The sequence below is a fragment of the Polypterus senegalus genome, chromosome 3 (genome assembly GCF_016835505.1).
Source record: "Polypterus senegalus isolate Bchr_013 chromosome 3, ASM1683550v1, whole genome shotgun sequence".
Classification (NCBI taxonomy): Eukaryota; Metazoa; Chordata; class Cladistia; order Polypteriformes; family Polypteridae; genus Polypterus; species Polypterus senegalus.
Genome location: NC_053156.1, coordinates 296,524,160 through 296,544,699, shown reverse-complemented (window position 1 = coordinate 296,544,699; position 20,540 = coordinate 296,524,160). Strand labels below are relative to the sequence as shown.

Sequence of the window (20,540 nt, the reverse complement as noted above, 5' to 3'; positions counted from 1 at the left end):
AACTACTTTAGCATCAGACCTACTAATTAGTAAATAATGGATTAATTAAATAATTAGAACACCTAGAAAAGTAGAAAAATCAAGATGAAAATATTGTTAAAAGGGGGAAAATGCATTATTCCCATATAACTGCTTGACACATTTTAAAATATCTATCTATCTATCTATCTATCTATCTATCTATCTATCTATCTATCTATCTATCTATCTATATATATATATATATATATATATATATATATATATATATATAACACATCACTTAATTAGCCCAGGAGTCCAATTAAAAACAGAAGCTGGTTGGAACCACAACCTGCAGCCACAGCGGGCCCCCAGGACTGAGGTTGAGAAACACTGCTGTACATCAAGTGTCATAACAAAAAGTCACACACGTGTGAGAAGGAGTCAACTAAAGGGCCTGAATAATGGCAATTCCACGTCTGGCCAGGGGGGGCAACGTGGTGCACTAACTGTCTTTCTTGATCCCTTGCAGACCATTCTCGTGAAATCCTACAGGGTTCCACCCATAGACATAGAATTACTAGACGCCGCATGACCAGCAACATCGTACGTCAACGTCGCCGCCATATTGCGAGTGGCACGGCTGTGGAGTAAAGTAATGGATAAAGATGCCTCATGCATGTGCTGCTTGGGTTTGTGCAAACAGCTGTACGCTCCAAACCAGATCCTGGGGGATTACATTTCATAAGTAAGGCTGAACAATTGTTTTGGTTATATTTGGCCATTAGAAAATCCCGTTTTATTATCTTAACTTTAGCTGCACCAGGCTAAGCTAGCAAAACTACGCATTTATGTGCTCAAGTGAGCCTCCAAACAATGTATTTAGTCACTAACTATGTAGATTGTTGTTAGCTGTTAACATTTCTCAAACTCTGAAGGTTTCCTAAAGAAATCCACCTCAGAAAGTGTTTGGAAGGTCAGGTAGGATTTTAAGAAAGCTGTTCTGTGATGTGTGCCGTGCTAGTCTGGTAACAGATGCTCTACCGGCATCATATGATCAAAGCTACCACTCACTCACATTAAAAAAAAAGGAGGTTTGAGGATTCCTTCTGAGGGTCCAGACAAGGTGGTCAAAGTCGCTGAGCGTGTTGTCCGACAGTCGACATTAGGGCAATCTGTCAGTGTACCTGATCAGTCAGTTTGTTCGGGCTGAGATTGTGTTCAGATGATGGGCTTTTTCTCAAGGAGCACATCAAGGAAACACAGTTTGAAATTGACAGCTATCATTTTATGCTCATGTCTTTTGTTGTGTCTGTCTTCCACAAACTAAGGCCGCACCACATTGCCAGACTGAATACTCTCAAATTACAGGATCTGAGTGAGCGAGAGGAGTGCCAGTCTGTAGGAGATCAGTGAGGTGTGGAGAGCTTTGAATGTTCAGAGCGGTGTTTAGTATTGTATTCTGTAGTGAACAGGGAGCCAGTGAAGTCGGTGTGATATGTGCAGTGGATTTAGAACAGCAGGTTATCATCCTGGCAGCAGAATTTTGAAGAAGTTGTAAGCGATGGATACGTTTTTATGGGATGCCGGATAGAATCGCATTACAGTACTCTACACGTGAGGTGTCTCGGGCATTAACCGATACTTCAGTACTGTGTTGTGTAAGAACAGGACGAAGTCTAGAAATGTTTTGGAGATGGAAGAAGGCAGTCCGAGAAATGTTACTTATATGAGAGGAATTATTTAATAATTGTCATTATTAGTGTATAAATGGATATAAATAATTGCATTTAAACGGTTTCTCCAAAATCTGTATGTGAATGATACTGTTTTAAACGTTATTGTTTTTTCATCAAAAAACCCGGTTTCCACGTCTACCTGTATTTGTTTAAATGGCACTTTTGCCACTCGCAATATGGCGGACTCGCTGACTTATCGTGTCGACTGGGCAACACAGTGAATGCGGCGTCCATCTATATATGTCTATACTTCCACCACCTTCGATGACATCACATCCACATTCCCGCTGCCGTTGATGATGTCACTTCCACTTTCAGCTCCAATGGCGTCACTTCCTACACTGGCCTTTAAGGCCGCCATCATGAATCAATATTGCAGTTCTGTTTTGGACTCAGTCGAGTGAACAACTCACCACCTTTTTGCAGCCAAGGCACATTATACGGGTGGCTGCCCCAAACCTTTATGATGTCTAAGTGTCGTTCTTGTCACAAAGCAGAGCACAGCTCTGGTGGCAGCTATGCAATGTGGTGGACGGCCGGGGTCCTTACAGGGCAGTAATGGAAGGACCTTTGGCATTTTCAGGGCAGTAGTAGGTTGATGTCAAGCAACTCCTTTTATCTTGGACCCGGGAGTGCTTCTGGTGCCAGGGTATTATCCCCCCCGTTATTGTGAGTACTTCAGGGTCAAATAGAAGTGCAATAAAGTATCCCACAGCATCTCCTGGTGGCCCCCATGGACCCTGACAAGGCTTCCCTATGGGACTCCAGATCTCAGCTTCTCATGCTCTGTGGGTGTCTGTACAGGTAGAGTCACCCAGGGATGCTGCCACCTAGTGTGTCAGGGGGGTAAAATGCCTTGAGAATGAGAAAGGTGCTATATGAATAAAATGTATTATTATTATTTATTATTATTATGTATTCCTGATAGGTTTTCTCACCCTGTTCTTGCATCATACTGACCACCCAACAAGGTATTGTTCCTTACCCACCAGGGCCATCTTAACGCATGGGCACTCTGGGCAGTTGTCCGGGGGCCTAATGAACATACAGACCCCATGCTATTCTACGTACATTGTGACTTGCTGTCAATAAATAAATACTACACTATACTAAACTATCAATATTTGTTATTGTGTTACAAGTGGATATTAGTTTATTATCACGGTCCCCTCTGCAACCTCACGTGCAGCTATGTGTACGGATCTCAAGCACTACATCATGTAAAAGCATAAATGTTAATGGCACTTCAACTCAATTCACTGCAAAGAAATTTTTCAAATTAATTTTTGATTCATAATCAATAATTCATTGTAATTTCATACTGTGCCATCGCTGTCTGTATGGTGTACCATTTGAATAGCATTTATAGGTTGAACTATTGGTGTTTTTCGAAGCTCATGTTCTATTGTTCAAATGTTTGTGTTGGTTAATCTTTGCTTTACAGCATGTTCTTCAAAGTTTAAACACCAATTTTGTAAGTACCAATACAATAAATATATGTTTAATCTTATTGACCAGTTCCATTTTTATTCCTGTGAGTGGTTGTGTAGGTAGGGGCGCCAGTGTAATGCTTTGCATGCTGTTAAGACAGCCCTGTTGCCCACTCTCGGCTGGGTCATCCTCCCACATGTGCCATCTGTTATGGTGTATAAAATCTGCATTTTATTCTGTATTATATTTTGCTCAAACCCAACAAGATGAATCCAGATGTAGGAGGCATTATAATAAAAAGACATATCCTCTTTTGAATACCTCACTGATATAACAGTTAAAGCCTGAGAAAGAAAGCCTCAGGCTATTGATTACTTTACGATTGAACATCTGGGACATCAATGGGGTTTACAGCCCAAGAAAGGAAGCATGATCTGATACCTCAGGTTCTTTATTACTTTACGGATGGACATCTGGGACATCAAGGGGATTTACAGCCTGAGAAAGGAAGAACTGATGCAATCTCAAAGAACTTTATTACCTGGGAGCAAAATTCATCCATCATATTGACAGCCAGCCAATCAGGTGCATGGAACATTCATGTGCTGTGAAACCACGGCATGGAACTTTATAATAAATATGCCTCATTTTAAGCAACGTCAGAAGCAGAAGAAGAAGAGAAACAGTGACGACGGAAGAGCCACGTCAGAGAATACAACAAAGACACGTGTAACCAGTTTTCATCCGATCGTCAGTTAACAGCATTCTCATGAACATCGATTGCTAAATCAACCGCCGCCTGGGACTTTCATCCTTGATATCACTGATTCCTTTCAGTAAGCTTTTTAAAGACTATTTTATCCAGACTTTACTATCGAACTTATTTTCTATTACTTATTATTTGTTTTTAAATAAAAGTAACTTGTTTTCATCTTTCTATGCTTTGTCTTAATATCTAGAGTGATTGAAGTAATAAGGTAGATTTCTAAGAGCACCTGAAGCAGCTAGAGATTTTGCCATTTAGCTCTACGCTGCGGGGTTTTAAGGCTGAGAGTGAGGGCGCCGCTCAAAAGTTAGGGGCAATGCGAGAAGAAGGTGTTCTTGGCTAATAAATGGCCTATAGTCAAGAATACTGAGTCTTTGTATGTTTTAATATTTTCTTGGAGACCAAAAGTAATATTTAGGTCTGTGGTCTATTTAAAACATCGCATGTTGTCCGTGCCGATAGTAAATAAGTCTCTTGATGTGCTGAGAGAGTGACAAGTTGTGTTATACCTAAAGCATTTGTGTGGTTCTTTTACTTTTATGTGCTAAAAGTTAGCCAACTGTGTGTGTGTCATTCATAGGGCACTGTTGTGGTTAGGGTCTGAGTGTATGTGTATCTGTGTATGCGTGTGTGTTATTATTTAGGGTGCGGGAGTAGACCAATCCAATAACGAACTTGATAAAGAAAAGGGTTACTAAAAAATAGTTGATAATACACCATCCATCACAGGATGTAACACCAAGAGAATTTTTTTTTATATATATTTTTTTTCCTATTTATTATAGAAGTCAATGTTCCTAGTATTATTTTGCGTGCAACTGAAATATACATGACTCATTCTATTAAATCCCTAGGCCAGGGGTCTCCAACCTTTTTTTCCCCCACAGAGAGCTACTTTTACAAAATGAAAATGGCCGAGAGCTCCTCGTGTTTTCTAACGTTTATTCTCAAAGCTTATTTCAACCCAAACAAACTGAATACGCTTGTTCTGCCTGAACATTTACAAAATGTTGGTGTCCACAACTCACACTTTGCATTAAAACATCACAAAAAAATATTGAGTTCACCTGCAAGTGCATTTTGTACGTCTGTATGCAATGTCTATTGTATCTCACACTATTGAATTAAAACAGGAGAAAGTAGGGTGAAATGACACCTTTTATTGGCTAACCAAAGAGATTACAAATGCAAGCTTTTGAGGTCCCGTCATCAGGACGCTTACCCACATCATCAATAGATATGGAGCACTGGACCTGTATTGTTCATCTTTCTTCCTACACACCGAACAAAAATAAGACGTCAGTACTCTCAAAGGGCCTCTCATTCTGTCCGACTAAACCTACCAACAAAATCAGGCTCTGCAGTGATAAGGAAGAAGTTTTCAGAAAGCTCCGACTTAAAGAATTCTTCTATAATAAGGAGGACAGTAATACACAGAAAGCAAGCATGAACCGATACAATAATTCCACCAAAAAACACCAAAACCAGGAAGAAACCCCACTCCGGACAGATAAATAGACAGCTTCTGATGGAGGGTCAAAACTGGGGTCCTGGACCGAGAGCAGAATCAGGTATACAATATCAGCAAGCCATACATTCACTAAGGGAAAACACGGAGATCATCGTCAAACCAGCCGATAAAGGGGGCGCCTTAGTAATCCTGAGCACATCTACTGTATGTTAGGTAGATTGTCCAGAGGTGACTGGGCGGTCTCGTGGTCTGGAATCCCTACAGATTTTATTTTTTTTCTCCAGCCTTTGGAGTTTTTTTTTTGTTTTTTCTGTCCACCCTGGTCATCGGACCTTACTCTTATTCTATGTTAATTAATGTTGACTTACGTTTATTTTTTATTGTGGCTTCTATTTTTCTATTCTTCATTTTGGAAAGCACTTTGAGCTACATTTTTTTGTATGAATATGTGCTATATAAATAAATGTTGTTGTTGTTGTTGTATCTGATCATATGAAGGAGGCACAGAGGCAGCTTTCTAATACCACTTATTACTGTAGACTACATGGAGGAGCCCACTGACGTTTACATGACTGGTTACACCTCGCCTGATGACGGGGCCTTAGCTGCCTCAAAAGCCTGCATTTGTCATCTGTTTAGTTAGCCAGCTAAAGGTGTCATTCCACTCTACTCTCTCCTGTGTCAGTCAATGGCTAACGCGGTACAACACTCTACTGCTATTGAATTAAAACATGAATGCTGTCAAAGCAAAACAATGCAATTCCAAATCCACACATCTGACTTCTTCATTTGTCATTTTGTCACATGTCACTGTGTCACTTTAGTCACAGGTCCAGTTGCATGTGTGATGTGTTTTTGAGTTAGTCCAGCGTTTCTCAACCTTTAAGTATTTGCGACCCGAGTTTTCATAACAGTTTTAATCCCTAACATTTTTTTTGAAATGTAGATGCATATCCTCTTTAATAAAAGCCCTGTGTGCGTCCAGGTGTCCGTGTGTGTGTGTCTTCTGGTGAAGTGCGCATGCGCGGGGTCACACGGCACGTGTTCAGTCTCTTCCTGTGCATTCCCTGTGCAGACACACACACAGGCGCGTGAGAGACAGACACACACACAGGCGCGTGAGAGACAGACACTTGCACACACACACACACACACACACGTGGGACACACACACAGACAGGCGCGTGAGAGACAGACACACACACAGGCGCGTGAGAGACAGACACATGCACGCACGCACACACACACACACACGGGATACACACACACAGGCGCGTGAGAGACACACACACACACAGGCGCGTGAGAGACAGACACACGCACGCACACACACACACACACACGGGATACACACACACAGGCGCGTGAGAGACAGACACACACACAGGCGCGTGAGAGACAGACAAACGCACGCACGCACACACACACACACACACACACACGGGATACACACACACAGGCGCGTGAGAGACAGACACACGCACACACACACACACAGGACACACACACACACAGGCGCGTGAGAGAAAGACACACACACAGGCGCGTGAGAGACAGACACACGCAACAACAACAACAACAACATTTATTTCTATAGCACATTTTCATACAAACAGTAGCTCAAAGTGCTTTACATATTAAAGAATAGAAAAATAAAAGACACAATAAGAAAAGAAAATAAATCAACATTAATTAACATCGAATAAGAGTAAGGTTCAATGGCCAGGGGGGGCAGAAAAAACAAAAAACTCCAGACGGCTGGAGAAAAAAATAAAATCTGTAGGGCCCACGTGACAGACAAACGCACACACACAGGCGCCCACGGGACGCACACACACACAGGTGTGCGCGTGCATTGTTGCAATGTTACTTTTCTTTGTTGTTTATTAAATTTTCAAATGTTCATTTTTTCCCTGTGCTTAAAACTCATTAAAAAAAGTGTTTTTAGCGAGCAGTTCGTAGCGCTATAAAGCGAACTCTTCCAGTGTTAGTTTTCTCAGTTGTTCAAGGTTTTTTTTTTAAGTGTTATTCAATGTCTTTACATTTAGTTTACTATTACGCTGTGCTTTCTATGGTATAGTTAACTATATTTGTGCTTAAAAATGTAAAAAAATATATATTTATATACAGTTCATGCGGTCTGGAATGGATTAATTGTATTTACATACAATCCTATGGGGGGAAATTACTTCAGGTCACGACCAAATCGGGTTACAACCAAAGTTTTGGATCGGATTATGGTCACGAGCCGAGGTTCCACTGTATTACTGTCATACAAGATTACAGGCATTTCACGGAAATACAAACCAGTATTACTGAGAGAGAAACATAAAGGCACACAATACAGTGACGTATATTACAGCCACATACAAGGTCCCTTGCAATTTAATAAAGACTGTTCATACAAATGTTTATGCACTTCTGTTCTAGCGCCCATTATTGTAACGGGCATAATGTCCAGTTTTATTATACTTACTTAACTTTTATCGACATTTATCTAACTCTATATTCATTGTTCTATTATCAGAATGTAGTTTTAAGTTCATTTGTTTTGGTTTCAACGGATGTTTTTTTCATATTTTTGATTCTTGTTGTCTTTTTTTCACATCTAAACACCCCCCTTTTTGTTACTTCGCACCCCACAGGTTGAGAACCACTGAGTTAGCCAGATGACTGGCACTGCATGGAGTCAACAAGAGAGGCAGGTGTCTGGTGGAGTGGAGCCACTAAGGTTCACTCTCATGGAGTCATTTCAATGTTCGTCTGTCAGTCTTGTTCTGAACTTTGACTTCATGACATTCACGTCAGACTCACAGAGGTATGGAGACCCAAACAAAGCAGACATTTTCAGAGCTGCAGCTTGGTGAAGATTCTTCTAGTTATCAGGCTCTACTAAGCTCCAGAATTGCTGAGAATGCTATTGAGACTTTAACTGCACATTATTTTGAAGGTTTACTAATATATAATATATTAAATCCAATGTCTGTCTGTCTGTCTGTCTGCTTTTCACGAGAGAACTACTTCACGGATTTAGATCGGGTTTTTTTTTCTATAATTTGCTTGATCATTCCGGTTGATTTTATGACTTCTCTCATTTCGCTATGTATCACAGTTCACTTGTGGTGCAGATTTATTAACACGAATCCAAGATCAGGATGGGACGGGTCGCTCCTCACTAACTCGCCAGCTTCGGAGTGTGGTCCTTAACTTCACTTAGCTAGCAAACGAGAGAACAATTGAATTCAACTTTGTTTGATATTTAAAATAAAGTGATACTTAGGTTGGGCGGCACGGTGGTGCAGTGGGTAGCACTGCTGCATCACAGTTTTGAGACCTGGGTTCGCTTCCCGGGTCCTCCCTGCATGTAGTTTGCTTGTTCTCCCCGTGTCTGCGTGGGTTTCCTCCCACAGTCCAAAGACATGCAGGTTAGGTGCAGTGGCGATCATAACTTGTCCCTAGTGTGTGCTTGATGTGTGTGTCCTGCGGTGGGCTTGCACCCTGCCTGGGGTTTGTTTCCTGCCTTGTGCCCTGGGATTGGCTCCAGCAGACCCCCGTGACCCTGTGTTAGGATATAGCGGGTTGGATAATGGCTGGCTGTTACTTAGGTCTGTTTGAGTTCCGGATATTCACTTAAGTGTATGCCGCATTGAAAAGATAGATTGCAATTAAGATTGTGGATCGTGATTTTGTGTTAAAAGGATCGTGATATGATTTTTTGGAAAGATCGCCCAACCCTAATTTGACTAAATGAATTTTCAAATTTACGTAGGATTCAGTGTTCAGAAGCCATGAAGAAGGCTAACAGAATGTCAGGTTATATAGCGCCTTGATGTGTGGAGTACAAGTCACAGGAGGTTCTGCTCAATCTTTATAACACACTGGTGAGGCCTCATCTGGAGTACTGTGTGCAGTTTTGATCTCCAGGCTACAAAAAGGACATAACAGCACAAGAGAAGGTCTAGAGAAGAGCGACTCGGCTAATTAGAGGACTACAGGGGATGAGTTATGAGGAAAGATTAAAAGAGCTGAGCCTTTACAGTTTAAGAGGAAATCTGACTGAAGTGTTTAAAATGATGAAGGGAATCAGTCCAGTGGATAAAGGTGGTGACTTTAAAATGAGTTCATCAAAAAGGATTTATGAGCCATAGTGGACTCAACATAATTAACTGCCAGTCAGTGTTCAGAATCCATTAAGGAGGCTAACAGACTGTCAGGTTATATAGTGCCTTGATGTGTGCAGTGCAAGTCACAGGAGGTTCTGATCAACCTTTATAACACACTGGTGAGGCCTCATCTGGAGTCCTGGGTGCAGTTTTGATCTCCAGGGCTACAAAAAGGACATAACAGCACTAGAGAAGGTCCAGAGAAGAGCGACTGGGATGATTAGAGGACTACAGGGGATGAGTTAGGAGGAAAGATTAAAAGAGCTGAGCTTTTACAGTTTAAAAGGAGACCTGACTGAAGTGTTTAAAATTATGATGTGAATTAGTCCAGTGGATCGAGATGGTGACTTTAAAATGAGTTCATCAAGAACACGGGGACACCGTTAGAAACTTGTTAAGGGTAAATTTAACACAAACATTAGGATGTTTTATCCTTACACAAAGAACGATAGGCACTTGGAATAAGCGACCAAGTACTGTGGTAGACAGTAAGACTTTAGGGACGTTTGTTGAGCTGAATGGCCTGTACACAGAAACACAGACCTCCCTCTTGCTGCGTCGCCGGCCCCTTTTTCATTTTTCCCGCTGGCCCTTCTTGTCCCCAGCAGCCCCTGCACCCGTTTCAGACATCCAATGAGGGAAATCCCCTTCGGGGCTGCTGGGAAATGGAGTCCTGCCAGGGGAAGCACTGCTACAATACTTCAGCTGGTCCTCCAGTCAAAAAGGTTGGAAATCTTCTGCTTTGCACCACTTCAGCCGATGCTTGACATTGCGTATTGTAATCTCAGACTTATGCGCCGCTGCTTGGTAATGGAGCGTCTTCCGTTGTGCTGATGGTACTTCAAGAGGTGGTTTGAAACTCTCTTGTAAGGGATGAGGAGGACAGAGGAGAGGCGGTTAGCACTTAGGAGGCACTGCCAGCGTGAGTGGTCTACCACTTCACGGCTGAGCTGTTGTTGCTCCTCAGCACCCCCACTTCTCACTAATAGCACTCAGAGCTGACGGCAGAGCAGAAACTTCAAATCCTGACTTGTGGCAAAGGTGGCATCCTGTGTCAGTGCCACGTTTAAAGTCACATTTGGTTATGTTATGAGGCTGTTATTTTAAAACGAGTTCATCAAGAACACGGGGACACAGTTGGAAACTTGTTAAGGGGAAATTTCGCACAAACATTAGGAAGTTTTTCTTTACACAAAGAACGACAGACACTTGGAATAAGCAACCAAATACTGTGGTAGACAGTAAGACGTTAGGGACTCTCAAAACTCGACTTGATGTTTTCTTGGAAGAAATAAGTGGACAGGACTGGCGAGCTTTGTTGGGCTGAATGGCCTGCTCTTGTCTGGAGTGTTCTAATGTTCTACTTAACCCTATGGCGAGCTACTTGGACATGTTGGAGACCCCTGCCCTAGGCAGGACAAAAAGCTTGTGCTACAGGAATGATTTCTTTAAATGTAATTTATGCTTTAATCATCAGGTTAAACATGTAGACTGCATAGTTGTTAAAATATACAAATTAACTGTAATAAAATTTAAAGAATTTGTTATTCTAAAATACATAAATTTAAAAAGGTGCCCTTTATGCTTAATACTAAACCATTTGAAACACTACAGCCCACAGCCTTCATATGCGAGAGGAGAAGCAGCACCATCATGTCAATGGGGTAAAATAAAGGTGCCAGTATGTTCAAAGGATTCACAGTCAGAAGGGTCTGATTTTGGTCCATATGCCCCTTAGAGGGTACATGATAGGAATTTCTGAACCTGGGGCTGTCTGATAAACAGAAGATCATCGTGACAAGTGTGCTTACATAGCTTCAATATGACCCATTAAAAGAACTTTTAGAATATAAAAATAACAATAGATCTAGCTGGTGTGGTCCCCGGCCAGGGCTGGAGCCCGGCCATGACGCCCAGGAGGACGAGAGGAGGCCTTGTGCCTACTCCAGACCGCGAGGGGGCGTCCGTCCTGGTTCTGTTGGGAGCCACGGGTCGAGGGCATGGAAGCCCAGCCCTGTAGGGGCCCGTGGTCACCGCCAGGCGGCGCCCCGATGCCGGTTTATCCCGTACGGTCCTCAGCTGGGGCTGGAGCCCGGCCGGGACGCTTTGGAGGACCAGAGGAGGGCGAGTGCCTCCTCCAGACCGAGTGGGGGTGTCCGTCCTGGTTAGGCAGGGGGCCTCGGGTACAGGGCATGGAAACCCAGCCCTGTAGGGACCCGTGGCCACCGCCAGGCGGAGCCCCAGTGCCTAATAATCTGGGAGCGGGTGTGGCGGAAGTGCCGGGGGGAAGACTTTATGTGGCGCCCGGAGAGCTGCCAGGAAGACAGCCGACACTTCCGCCACGCTGGGGCGTGGCTAAGGAGCAGATGCCGGAAACACCTGGGGCTTATCCGGGGGCATTATTTAAGGGGCCGCCTCCCTCCAGTGATTGGTGGAAGTCGGGAGGAAGCGGACTGAGCGAGAGGAAGGACTGGAGGCGGCCAGGAAGGCACAAGAGACTGTGGGCCTGGACTTTGGGGAAATCGGTGCGAGAAGGCACTGGGGGTGCACGTGAGCACAAAACTTGTAAATAGTGTATATAAATAAATGGTGTGTGGTGAAAATATGATGTCCGTCTGTCTGTGCCAGGGCCAGCGTTCACACTGGATAGGCTCCAGCACCCTGACATGACTCTGTTTAGGGGTAATAAAATGCCTGGCTGACTAAAAGGGTAACACAAAATGATCTTGACATCTCTCCATCATACTTAAAGCTAAAATAATCAAGAACTTAATGGAAGGGGCTGATTCATGGGCACCCTTTCTTGCCAGAGCTGAATACTGCCAGGATGGTAGGTTTAAACGTAACGTGTATTAAGGATTGCATCAGATTTTTTAATACCTCAAATGCAGACAACAACAGACTATGAAGATTACAAAGTAGTTGCCTTGTCTAGAAATGTCAAAGCGGCATCATGCATGAAATGCTCTTTTCAACATTTCCGACAGCAAGCATCTAAAAGTTCTAAACAGGAAACTGGTTTGTTACACACGACGGTACCTCACGTCTGACATCTGATGTAGAAACATGAGCGAGTATAAATAGATATAAACTGGCATGGCTCTACCTAAGTTTAAATTTTATTACTGGGCAGCAAACATACAAACTATAAAAACCTGGACATGGACACAAATAGATGAACAGACTCAGGCTTGGTCTGCAATAGAAACAAAATCCTGCAGCACTTCTTTATATTCCCTGCTTTGTACCCCAATAAATAGAAGTCATCGCCGATATACTAACAACCCAATTGTGCTTCACTCACTCAGAATATGAGGCCAATGTAGGAAGCATTTTAAGATAGAGAAGCTTTTATCTGTGGCACCTCTACGTGATAACCACGTTTTTCCCACCCTCTCAAACGTACGCAGTTTTTAATGTCTGGAAAACATTCAGCATTAAATCACTTAGAGATCTTTACATAGGCAACGCCTTTGCATCCTGCGAACAATTACACACTAAACTTAACTTTCCAGCAACACATTTCTTTCACTACCTTCAAATTAGAAACTTTGTTAAACAGAACCTGCCCAATTTTCCTCACCTCCCACCTACCTCTACGCCGGAAAAAATATCGATCAGTTTCAAACACTCAGACAGCATTTCTGTAATATAGAAAATCATTTTACAGTCCCTCCCTTTCAAAGATCCCAGAGTGCAGTGGGAAACGGATCTCTCACTCAACATCTCAGAAAAGGAGTGGAAGGTAGCAGAGAATTCAGTCGAGCTCCATATGCGCAAAGCATACAATTATTCAACTCAAAATTATCTATCGAGCACATCTGTCTCGCTTAAAACTGCCCAAAATATTTCCAGGGTAAGAGCCGACCTGTGAACGCTGCAATCGAGCTCCAGCCTCACTGGGCCACATGTTCTGGGCCTGCACCAAATTAACATCATTCTGGACCAAGATCTTTAAATGCCTATCAGAAAGCCTTGGGGGTCCCAATCCCTCCTAATCCACTAACAGCTGTGTTTGGTGGGCTCACAGAGGGGCTTCCAGTGGAGAAGGACAAACAAACTGTAATGGCCTTTACTTCACTATTAGCACATTGACTTATCTTGCTCAACTGGAAGAATCCTAACTCTCCTCTGTTAAGTCAGCAGGTAACTCATGTTTGATATTATTTGAAACTGGAAAAAAAAATCACATTCTCACTTAGAGGATCTGTGCAGAACTTTTTCAAAACATGACAGGATCTGATCGATAATATTTTAGAATAAGCTCTTAACTCTTTCAGGGCTGATGTTGACTTTTGTCAAAAGGAGGAGTTGACGATAATCGGTAATCAGCTGTAAACTGTGACAAAACCAGCCGTTACATTTTAGTTAAACTCTCTTTGGTAGAAGGAAAGTTAGCTTCTGGTTTTGAACAATATTTCCTGCACTCCCGTGGGTAGCAAGGTGCAGACAATGGCAAAAATGGCACTGACATCTGGCGAGAGATCAAAGTGAACGCGTAAAGCAAAATACTCCGTGATGACGTTTTGCCTGTTCTCTCTGAATTGGACTAAGACTTGTCGGACTCTGATTTTGATACCAGCGATCGAAAACGAATATGAAGTTTTGCAGATTGGTCCTTAGCTAATCGTGGTGGTGAACAGGTTCATGTAGCTGACACAGCCTATGGCACTGCACTGTTCACCTGGGAGGACTGCCACTTAACAATGATAAGAGGTAGAAACCAGATTGCAATCCACTATGACTGTGACTGCTGCTGCTGCCCCGTGCAGCCATGTGAACACAGCCTGGCAGCTTGCCTGCCACACATTCTTGGCAAACTGGCAGCCACAGCATGCAGCAACAGACATTTTATGTTGATTTCTATGTGAAGCCATACTTTCATGTTTTTTGGAAAAAATATTCAGCCCTCAAAGAGTTAAAGTACCTAGGAAGCAGATTCTCTCCACATTTCTTTATCTTCTCCATTTATTTTTATTCACTTATTAATTCATCGATTTACTTATTTTTACTAGCTTTAAATTTTATTCTGCTGCCCATACTCTCTTTCTCATGGGTTGATTTTTTTTTAATCCTATTTTTCTAAAATTGATCTATTTGTATGGAATGCATCCATCCATCCTCTTCCGCTTATCCGAGGTCGGGTCACGGGGGCAGCAGCTTAAGCAGAGAGGCCCAGCTTTCCCTCTCCCCCGCCACTTCTTCCAGCTCTTCCGGGAGAATCCCAAGGCGTTCCCAGGCCAGCCGGGAGACATAGTCCCTCCAGCGTGTCCTGGGTCTTCCCGAGGCCTCCTCCCGGTTGGATGTGCCCAGAACACCTCACCAGGGAGGCGTCCAGGAGGCATCCTGATCAGATGCCCGAGCCACCTCATCTGACTCCTCTCGATGCGGAGGAGCTTACAATAAAATCAATAAAATATAATAAATAAATAGATATAAACTGTACAAAAAAATGAAAGGAACCCTTTGAAAACACATCAGATCTCAAAGGGAAATAAAAACCCTGCTGTCTCTCTCTACTGCTATGAACTGATATGGTGATGTGTGAGGAACAAAAGGATGGAAATGAAAACGATCAGCCGACAGAGAGGGGCCTGAACTCAAAGACACCCCAAAAATCAGCGGGAACAAAATGATTCAGGCAGGCGAGTCCATTTGGCTGAAATTTCATTGCAGCAAATCCAAAGCGTACTCCGTAGTTTGTATGCCCACCTCCCATGCCTGACAACGTCCTAAAGAGACGACAGATGGTGTCCTGGGGGATCTCCTCCCAGATCTGGACCAGGGCATCATTGAGCTCCCGGACAGTTTGAGGCATCGGATGGACCGAAACATAATGTCCCACCCGGAGGTGTCCTATTGGATTGAGGTCAGCCGAGTGAGCATTTAGTCAATGGGATCAATTCCTTCATCTTCTCGCCACATGAGGCCGGGCATTGTTGTGCACCAGGAGGAACCCAGGAGCCACTGTACCAGCATAGGGTCTGACAATGGGGCCAAGGATTTCATACTGATACCTAATGGCAGTCAAGGTGCCGTTGTCTAGCCTGTAGAGCTCTGTGAGTCCCTCTATGGATATGCCTCCCTAGACTGATCATCACTGACCCACCACCAAACTGCTCATGCTGAACGATGTTACAGGCAGCATAACGTTCTCCACGGCTTCTCCAGACCCTTTCACGTCTGTCACATGTGTTCAGGGTGAACCTGCTCTCATCTGTGAAAAGCATAGGGCGCCTGCCAGTGGTGGACCTGCCAATTCTGGTATTCTATGGAAAATGCCAATCGAGCTCCATGGTGCCCACTAAAGGACATCAGGCCACCCTCATGAAGTCTGTTTCTGATTGTTTGGTCAGAGACATTCAAACTAGTGGCCTGCCTGCTGGAGGTCATTTTGTAGGCTCTGCCAGTGCTCATCCTGTTCCTCTTTGCCCAAAGGAGCAGATGAATTAAGGACCTTCTATGAGGGTCCCTGTCCAGCTCTCCTAGAGTACCTGCCTGTCTCCTGGAATCTCCTCCATGCCCTTGAGACTGTGCTGGGAGATGCAGCAAACCTTCTGGCAATGGCACGTATTGATGGAGAAGTTGGACTACCTGTGCCACCTCTGTAGGGTACAGGTATGGCCTCATGGTACCAGTAGTGACACTGACTGTAGCCAAATGCAAAACGAGTGACAAACCAGATGAGGAGGGGAAAAATATCAGTGGCCTCCCTCCACCTGTGAAACCATTCATTCCTGTTTTGAGGGTTGTCTCATTGCGGCCCCTCTAGTGCACCAAAGCATCTGAAACTGATGAACAAGCCCCTCTGCTACTTCCCTGACCAGATCAATAGTACACAAGTGCCATTGATTTGATGCTAAAGTGGTCATTTTTTTGTGACTTTACTTTGTTAAATAAAGACACACTATAAATGTTTAGGACATGAACAAAGTTGCCAAAAATGGAAGGCAGTGTACTCACTCTTCTAGAACTTTCAGATTATCGCCTTTGCTGAAGGCCAGGTCGTGTTCGTTGACGGGTTCATAGTCATGAAGCGCAATGACCACATTCTTCTCTGCAAAAGGAGGAAAAATAAGATGAGAAACACGCACAAACCAAAAGACACTATATCACTTTTTGCATATTCTACTCTCTTGTGGCCTTCTGCTAAAATCGGCTCAATTAATTTTTCCCTCATCAAGCAGCGCTCAATATCTTAAAGTGACGCGGTGAAAACGGGACTTGAGAAAATTTTGGTAATAAGTTAAAAATCAAAAACTGCCATCTCACATTGACGTAAGTATTCAGACCCTTTGCTTTGCCTCAGGGGCATCCGATTCTATTGATGATCACTGAGATGTTTCTACACCTTCTTGGGAGTGCAGCTGTGGTCCATTTGATTGATTAGGAAAAGAACCCACCAGGCCATACATAGAAGGTCCCACAGCCGAGCAAAAATAAAGCCATGAGGTCAAAGGAAGCTGCCTGCCCAGGGCCATCTTAACAGCATTACAGGCCCATCGGCCAAAGCAGCGCACTGGGACCCTCTTCTTATACAACCCTCAGCAAGTCACAGCAAACATAGATTAGCATGGGGCAACTGCCCGACGTGCCCATCCGTTAAGACAGTCGTGTGCCTGCCTGCGGAGCTTGGGGACAGGACTGTGTCAAGGTGCAGATCTGGGGAAGGCTACAAGAAAATGTCTGCAGCATCAAAAGTTCACAAGAACATAGAGACCTTCATAATTCTTAAATGGGACAAATTTGGAGGAAATGGAAGAAAGAATCCTAGAGCTGGCCACCTGGCCAGACTGAACAATCCTGAGAGAAAGGGGCCTTAGTAAGAGAGGTGACCAGGAACCCATTGGTCATTCTGGCTGAGCTCCAGAGAAACTTACATAAGGACAAATTACACTGCAACAACTCCACCAACCTGGACCTTGTGACAATGTGAACAGACGAAGCTTCACCTCAGGAAAAGTGTCAAGAAAATCCACTTGGAATTTACAAAAAGGCACAAAAAGGAGTTTCAGACCTCGAGAAGGAAGATTTGTCTATTCTGATGAAACCAAGATACGCGTCTGGAGGAAATCAGGCTCTGCTCTGATACCACTCAACAGTGAAGCATGGAGGTGGGCAGCATCATGGAGTACAACTGGGGACTGGGAGACTTGTCAGGATTGAGGGAAAGCTGAAGAGAGCAAAGCACAGAGCTGTCCTTAAAGAAAACCTGCTGCGGAGCCCAACGGACCTCAGACTCCGCCTACATATACAGTAGCAGTAGCCAACACACATACAAATATAACATTATTAGCGAGAGCAGAGCTACAGCACAGGAGCCCCTGCATAAGTGAACCAAAATCACAGAGAGAGAAACTTCTAGGATGGCATACTCAAAGTACAGCGTTAAGGCACCTGGTCAGGGTGACTGCCATATTCTCACAGGGATCAGCATCTGAGAAAAATAGCAGCGGGCACCTGTTATGGTGACTGGCACTGAAATAGCTCAGGTCTGAAGACAAACGTTATGTCATAACACAAGACATACTTGTGTAAATCCTATGTGTGTGTGTGTATAGTGCCTTTCATATCTATCTATCTATCTATCTATCTATCTATCTATTATATTGTGCCTTTCAATAATCTATCTATCTATCTATCTATCTATCTATCTATCTATCTATCTATCTATCTATCTATCTATTATATTGTGCCTTTCAATAATCTATCTATCTATCTATCTATCTATCTATTATATTGTGCCTTTCAATAATCTATCTATCTATCTATCTATCTATCTATCTATCTATCTATCTATCTATCTATCTATCTATTATATAGTGCCTTTCAATAATCTATCTATCTATTATAGACTGCCTTTCATATCTATCTATCTATCTATTGTCGGAGGTGACTGGGGTGGCGACCCAGCCAGGATGCTCAGGAAGACCAGAAGAGGGTTTACATCCTTCCCAGAGCACGTGGGGGCGACCACCCTGGTTCCTTTGGGGGCCATGGGTACAGAGCTTTGAAGCTCTACCCTGTGGGGGCCCGTGGTCACTGCCAGGGGGCGCCCCTGTGCCTAAAGAGCCCTGGACATCAGCACTTCCACCACACCCGGAAGTGCTGGGGGGAAGAGGGTCAGGGACACCCAGAGTGCTTCTGGGTACACAGCAGGTGCTTCCGCCACACAGGGGAGTGTCGGCGAAAGGTCACTGGAGGACACCTGGAGCACATCCGGGTGCGTATAAAAGGGGCTGCCTACCTTCATATGATGGCTGGAGTCAGGAGGAGAAGACAAGGTCTTGGAGAAGAGGCAAGGAGGCGGCCTGAAGAAAAAGAAGGCACTGTGTTGTGGCCAGGACTTTTGGGGACTTTGGGGTTATGTGAGCACTTGTGTAAATATGTACTGTCTCAATAAATGTGTGTTGGGTGACATTAGGGTGTCCGCCTGTCTGGCAGGCTTCCACACTATCTATCTATCTATCTATCTATGATGCAGAAAATGGAAAAAAACATTTATGGAGCTCCAGGTACAAGACAGAATGCCATCTATTCCAGGGTGCAAGCACACACACATGCACTCTCACACTCCTCCTCCCTCGTGGGCCAGTTCATATACATGATGCCTTAGTAATTATTGCTTCTGTCTCTCATCCATAGTACTCAGTTTTCAGCCTGGCCTGCTCAGATTGTGAATGACGTTTGCCTGTTCTGCTCCATCTTGGTTGTTTTCCCTTGTGATGGACGGCCGGTTAGCTCATCCCAGCCGAAACACCCAGGATGCTAGATGGCATCATCCCTGCAGCTTAGAGGTGCCCCAGATTCCTGCAGGGCATCATGGGAGATGGAGTTTGGCTTCACAAACCTGCTGGGTACCGTGGGTGCCACCATGTGATGCTGCAGGGAAACATGGGGATTTTCGTTTTCCATATAGCCCAGAAGTACTCCCAAGTCACGGGGACGGAAGAACAGAAGTACTTCCGGGCTAGAGAAAAATGTAATTCTCCATCTGACCCGGAAGTGCTGACATGTCATTTGAACAGAAGAGGAGAAGCACTTCCGAGTCAAGGACTATATAAAGGACTGGTGGAGACCCAGCAAGGGAGCCAGAGTTGGGAGGGAGTGTGACAGAGCTGCTGGAATGAGAGGAGGAAATTTATTGTGATTATTAATTGTGTGTTTATTGTGGCGGTGGTGCTTTAGAGACACTATTTAAAAGAAGAAAATTAAAAATACTTCTTATTGCTTTTAAAATTGTGTTCGCAGCGTCTATCCGTTGGGGTTAGCTGGGCAATAGTGCCACCTAGTGCCCGTTTACTTAAACCCTCCAGTTTTCTTCTCCCACCTCAATGATAACTAGATGTGGCTATTTGGCCTAATATGAGTGAGGATGGGGGTGCATGACTTTTTTTCCTAACGAAGGCAGGCCCCTCTGACATTGTTCTCCATTGGTGCCATTGTTACATAAGAACATAAGAAATGTGGCACACAAGAAGAGATCATTTTGTCTAGTGGGCTCATTTCTTTAACTAATAGCTAAGCTCTCCCAATATCTCATCCAGATTCTCCTTAAAGCTCTTGGTGGTTTCAACTTCAACTTCAAGTCTTGGTAGTTTATTCAAGATTCCCCCAACTCTTTGAGTAAAGAAGTGCTTTCTGAGTTCTTAATTTCCACCGGTGTCCTTGAGTACCTGAATCACCTTTAAGCTGAAAGATTTCTGCTGGAAGTCACCAGATGGTCTCTGGGCTCCAACAATCCAAAACTGGAAATGAGGGAGAGAAAAAGAGTGAATCTGTAGGACACTTTATTAGAAGTTTTAAGATCTGATATTTAGAATTTTATGATGCCTAAATTCCCCTTTGATGAATGTTCTTTACAGATCCCTTTTTTCCTCCACTGAGCACAATGACAGCCCTCATTTTGCTTTAGTGCTCTCTCGGTATCACAAGATGGAACTGAAAGGACTTGCCCCTGCTTCATATGCAAGTTCAAAGGTGAAGGATTACAGATCCATGAAACAAAG

General features: G+C 43.8%; 1 protein-coding gene across 2 annotated transcripts in view; it reads right to left on the bottom strand.

Annotated features, from left to right (window-relative positions):
• blk (BLK proto-oncogene, Src family tyrosine kinase) overlaps positions 1–20,540 on the bottom strand; it is a 222,550-nt gene that overhangs the window by 79,909 nt on the left and 122,101 nt on the right. For both annotated transcript variants that reach the window (XM_039749471.1, XM_039749472.1), the window contains one exon: positions 16,495–16,588. In XM_039749471.1, coding sequence (XP_039605405.1) covers positions 16,495–16,588 — 94 coding nt within the window. The remainder of the gene's footprint in view (positions 1–16,494; positions 16,589–20,540) is intronic.